The 6,000-nt window shown below is 34.6% G+C and overlaps 1 protein-coding gene across 4 annotated transcripts in view; it reads right to left on the bottom strand.

Annotated features, from left to right (window-relative positions):
* LOC150098752 (mitochondrial inner membrane protein Mpv17-like) overlaps positions 1–4,729 on the bottom strand; it is a 138,304-nt gene extending 133,575 nt beyond the window's left edge. For all 4 annotated transcript variants that reach the window (XM_090405137.1, XM_090405136.1, XM_090405139.1 and 1 more), the window contains exon 1: positions 4,418–4,729. In XM_090405137.1, coding sequence (XP_090261263.1) covers positions 4,418–4,490 — 73 coding nt within the window. In that variant the 5' untranslated portion in view covers positions 4,491–4,729. The remainder of the gene's footprint in view (positions 1–4,417) is intronic.
* Positions 4,730–6,000: the final 1,271 nt, after the last annotated feature.

Consider the following 6,000-nt stretch of genomic DNA (forward strand, 5'->3'; position numbering starts at 1 on the left):
ATAGATAGATAAAACTATAATTATAGTATAACAATGGGAATAAAATAAAACATATATATACACACATTAAATTTTGTATTCATAATTACATATATTGATAAACACTTTAGAAACACGTTTATTTAACTTCACAGTAAACTGAAGACTAAAAATAACTAAGCACAGCAAGTGAGAAAAATTACAACAAATATACAGAGCAGTAAGAAGGCACATTTACTCACTTAGAATGGATGTTTTGACTGGGTGATCAGTTGTTCGGGTAGATTTGGCTCAGGTAGGGAAGAGGAAGTAGGATTGACAAACGTGCACAGATATGAACTACAACAGCACGCTTTGTCACTCAGTTCTCAGAAATTAATCAGCGTCAATGTTAACAATTTAGCGACTTTGTTACAAGATCTAGTAACTTTTGAGCTTTCAGGGCGTAATCCCAAAAATTTTACCATGTACCCCCCCCCCCCCCCCCAAGGGGCATACATACCACAGGTTGAGAACCCCTATTCTATGGCAACTATCATGGCTTTGTAAAAGATACATCCTGCCTTAGTAATGTACTCACATTTTATAATATAGTGACAGCAGAATCAGATAAGGGAAACAGCTACATGATACTGATGGACTTTGCAGAGGCACTTGATAGAATACTACATGGAAAACTATTACAATTATTGGAGCAAATGGGAATGGATATGACGCTGGTAGCATGGATGGATGGAGGGAGGGAATGACAGAAATAGTATATAGTGGAGTGGAATCTAAGAGAATGAAAGCGACTAGTGGAGTGACTCAGGGTTTCTAGAACCACTACTTTTTAATTTGTATATTAATGATATAGGGAATGATTTAAAGGGGAATATTCAACTGTTTGCCAATAACACAAAACTGGGGAGGATAGTAGTTGACTAATGGAATGTACGTATGTGTGTGTGTGTGTGTGAGATGATGTAATAAATAGGCAACGTAGGTGAAGGATAATGACTGTCAATTTAATGTTGCAAAATGTAAAGTTATATGCACTTTGGATTGAAAATGTTACGTATTGTGTATCAGATTAATGGTAATGGATTGCAGGGAATTGATGATTCTGGAGATTTGGGAGTAATGGTGGACAGAGTTGAAGTTCAGATGGCAAACGTTGGTAAAATAGCTCAAAGAATTACTTGGATGTTGTGATAACAAGTAAAGATAGGTAGGTAGGGTTATCATCCATCTTTAAAAGGCTATGATTCAACTGCATCTTGACTACTTGAACAGATTTGATTACGTGAGTTTCTTGTGTAGGTGACAGAGAAGATTCAGAGACAAGTAATCAAGGTATGTGGGTTGCAGAGTTTAGATGATAGGTGGAAAAGAGGAGACATCACAGAAACTTATAAATTATTGAAGGGGTTCTACAGAGTAGGCAATAGCAAAAGATAGACAGAAATGGAAAGTTAAGGGAGAGGCCTATATCCAGCAGTGGATGAAAAGAGAGGCTAAGGAAGAAGAAGATCGACAAAGTAAATTTTTCCAATAAATAACAAACAGAGAAAGAGAGAGAAAGAGAACACTAGAGGTCGCCTATGGAACTAACTTGTGTAAGAGTGTGGTTAGTAAGAGTTGCAGACTAGATTTTTTATTTGGGAGTGGTGATAAGTGGAATGGATTGCAGAAATTAGTTAATCGGTTTAAGGAGAGGCATAATAGGTATTAGTATAAAGGTTACTGTATAATAATAATAATAATAATACAGAAAAAGAGAGAATCAGGTACAAAAATCTTAAAAATAATTTATGAATGCAGCTCTTCGGGGGGGGGGGGGTAAATAAATTTCTCAGAGTCTCTTAAAATTCCATTTGCTTATAAGTCCAGCTCACTCTTAGAAACCTTGTATTATAGAAAGGTAGTCAAGATAATGAAAATTATATTTATTTTAAACCTTAAATACAAAGTACTTATCTGTGAAAAGATATTTTTTAAATACTGTTTGTCCTTACAATTTATAACCAAAACTATTCTCAATATCTTGAAATGATGAAACTTGTGAAATTATGTTGCATTTTTAACATAAGCCATCAAAACATATGGTCTGTCTTCTCACATATGAATGGTACTGTTTCAACAGTACCATTCATTCATACTCCTTGAAAGTTTAAGGACAAACTATTTCAAAATCTATAGGCTTGTGCGATTTTTGCTACTTTTTTTTTTTTTTTAACAGTTGTTTCACAGAAGATCAATTTGAACTGAACAATTGTTTTAAGTTTATCATTTAAATACTAGTTTTATATTGTACATATACCTACATATATATACTGAGATATACTGGCTGAGAGAGAACGGATAGTGTAATTGAGGATGATGAGCATCATGTGGAAATGGATATTGCATAAGGGAGTGTAGTAGACAGCTTAACTGATGTGAAGCCAACAAGAGTAGGAGTGAGGGAGAAGAATGTTGGGTGGGTGAATGTCAAGCAAGAGGTTGTTTGGAAAGATAGACAGAGAAGTAATGACAGAAGAAGTGGAATGTATGAAAAATGAGTTCAGAAGTTATGAAAGATGAGGTTAAGAGACAGGAAAGGCTTAATTGATATCAAGCCAACAAGAGTAGGAGGGGAAGAGAGAGAGAGAACAGGACAACCAGGTGACAAGAGAGAATGAGAGGAAGGCAAGATAGTCCAGGAGCTAGAGATGGAGAGATGACAGGTAAGTGAGAGTACAAGTTTTTTTTTCCATAATAACCCCACACATAAAGAATCACAAGACCTATACAACAGTACCATGTGCAGGTAAGTGATTAAAGAGAAAGAAATAATCTACTGATACTTAGTGGGAAAAGAGAATGTTCCAAAGAACAGAAGTGGATGATGAAAGATGATGAAGGAAGATGAGAAGTTTGTTCATCATGGTCGAGGTCTGACACTGTTGACTGGTGTTCTCATGCTCAGATTAGAAGAGTGGAGAATACTAGTAGCAAGTTCAATTCAGCAGAGCAGTGTCCATGAAAGTACCCACTAAAAAGGCATAATGCATTTTTTGAGGAAAAGGAAATGTGGATTTGGGTGTAGGTGTTAGGATTATGGAACGTTTCATATGAAGATAGCCTTGTGGATTACAAAAACTGGTTGCAGAAGAGTAGGTATATGACAGAAACATGATTAGCATGGATGTGAGGAACACATTTTTTGCTTGTAGAATGTGTGTGTGTGTGTGCATGCAAACAAGTAACTCTCATTATATGAGGGACTGGCTTTCTTGAGAATCGCCATGTATATTGAAAATGCATAAAACAGAAGGTTTATAACATGGGATAATAGAGGTTATGTTCCCAATCGAGCAAGATTCCTATCTTTCAAAATTAATTTAATCAAAAATGCACCTATTTTTCATACATGTTAAGGTAAAACAGTAGCAAATAAAATATTCAATACTATAAAATAAATAACTATTAAAGTAGCTCTTTATTTTCATGATTAATACACCATAATCACACCTTTATTTGCCATGCTGAAGTTGAAGACTAGTAGGAGACTGAAGGCTACTTTATCAATTATTTTTCAATGGAAACTCAGTGTGTAATCTCCTATTTTCACTTTGAAGAGAAATTCATGAAATTCTTCAGTGGTAACATGATCTAAGCTGCAGCCTCTCCAGTCATGTTGAGAATGTGAAACACATGGGTAGCAACTCACATAGTGGCCAAACCACCCACAATTTGCAGCAAAAGGTGTTAGTTGTTTTTCATTTTCATGAGATCATATAAATTTTTTTGCCTTCTCTCATATAACTGCCCCAGACAAAGGCATGTTCTGCTGGTTTGATCCATATAGCCAGCATCCTTTCCATTTTCTCAACTGCATGACAATGAGATTTCGTTGCTAATTGTGGATGATTGAGCACTCTTTGCGCATTGTATTAAACCATCATCACTCAGTCCAGTGGTCTTTTGTAGAGCCGTACTTATGCACAGGTGCACGAGGCGGCCCAAACATTTAGGGCCAATTTAAGCCTCGGGCCCCCTCCCACCTTAGGAAAAGTGTAATTATGGTCCTGGTCCCTTGAATGTCAATGCTACATCAACCTCTATCAAGCCAATTCAGAACTCCCAACTTCACCTCTGAAGAACTGGGTTTATTATTATTATGTGAAACCTCCAAGGACTCATCGAGGAAGGACACCTACTCTTCAACTCTCCATTTCCACCGCTCAATCCATTTTTGTAGCTTTCTAAGTCCAAAAAAATGAAGTTACTGTATGTCCTTTAAATAAATAAATAAATAAATATATATATATATATAAATAGATATAAATAAATAAATAAATAGATATATACATTCCTAACAACCTATTTCATTGCAGAAAGAGGAAGATGAATGAATGAAATTGTTCAAAGGATTAAGAAAAAAAAAATCCAAAAATTCTATATGGTGTTATACCTGTAGTTGCAGACTGAATTTTCCATGGGTGTTTCTCCAACACCCTCAAATACCATCTTAATAACAGACGCATATTACCTTTAAGAATGTCTACAATACAAGTTCAAAAGAATGCATGAAATCATTGCGTACTGATATTCGCAAAATATACATTAAAAAGGAACAACAATAAACATGGATAACGGTGTGCTTCAATTATATGCAGCTTAAGACATGCATATTCATAAAATTCTGGTGGTTAATAAAACTCCAAATCCAACACATCTATGCTAAATTTTGAATAACACATATCAACGCTAAACTACGACTTTGTTATCATTACAACGTGTTTCGAAAGATACTAAGCTGTCCCTCTAGTGTCAGTAACTTTCCTTTATATATTATATATTATCATATATTTATATATGTTATTATATGTATATTATTATTTTTACATTATTACTTTATTGCTTTATATATTATTATTACATTAAATCTCCAAGAATTAAGAACTCATCAAAGGATAGAGAGGTGTATATAGAGTAGCGAACAAATTAATCCGAACACTAACATTTTAAACAAAAGTTTTAATTTCGCAAGAAAATAAGCGCAAAAATTAAACTTTATCCAACTTTATCCAAGTTGGATTGGTGCTTGGGTCCCATGCGCTTGCCCGCTTGAAGTTAGACCTCAGTTCTAATCTAGTCGCTGATTGGAGGAACTTTTTTTAAGCCTGTCTTCGACAGGTTCCCAAGTTATTCGATCTCTGCACAGGCAAGCGGGTTTTTCATCTCGGAAACTCGGGTTTTTCGTCTCGTAAACTCAAGAAAATAGACCGTAATACCCACCTTATTTCAGGATATTATGTCGTAATATAATAAGATATTATGACATATCTTGTTAGGGTTAGGTACCAAGAGATGACAGCATTTGTTTGCCAGCCTCTTCATCGGTCATCATCATCAACATACGTATCAAGCATTTAGGCCTAGCATGGCCTGTTCCGGCCTTAGAAGTCATCGTTGAATCGTTTAAGAGGACGTCCTGGTTTTCTTTTTCCTAATGGCTTGTACTTTAAGGCTTGTTTTGGTAATCTTTCTGTTTTCATTCTTTAAACGTGTTCCATCCATTTATGTTTATATTTTTTAATTTTTTCTATTACTGGTTCTTGGTTTAATTCTTTCATAATATCTTCGTTTCTTTTGTGAACAAATAGGGTATACTTTGCAGTTTTTCTCATAAACTTCATTTCTGCTGTTGTTAATCTTTGTTTGTCTTTTTGTTTTATTGTCCAGATTTCGCTTCCATACATTAAGACCGGTAAGGCTAATGTATTGTATACTTTTAGCCTGGTTTATTTTTGAACTAGGTTTGGTTTAAATATAGAGTTAATTACACCTGTTATTTTTAAATATTTTGCAATTTTTAAGTTTACATCTTTTTCATTTTCATATGTGATCATACATCCTAAGTAGTTAAATGAATTCACCTGTTCTAAGATCTTGTTATCTATTACTATTTTAGTTCTTGCTGGATCTTGTCCTTTAAAGGCCATAGTTTTTGATTTTTCCATTGATATTATCATACCATAATCTTTGGATATC

Source organism: Typopeltis vanoorti, chromosome 15, assembly GCF_054136105.1.
Source record: "Typopeltis vanoorti isolate ZY-2024b chromosome 15, IOZ_Tvanoo_1.0, whole genome shotgun sequence".
Classification (NCBI taxonomy): Eukaryota; Metazoa; Arthropoda; class Arachnida; order Uropygi; family Thelyphonidae; genus Typopeltis; species Typopeltis vanoorti.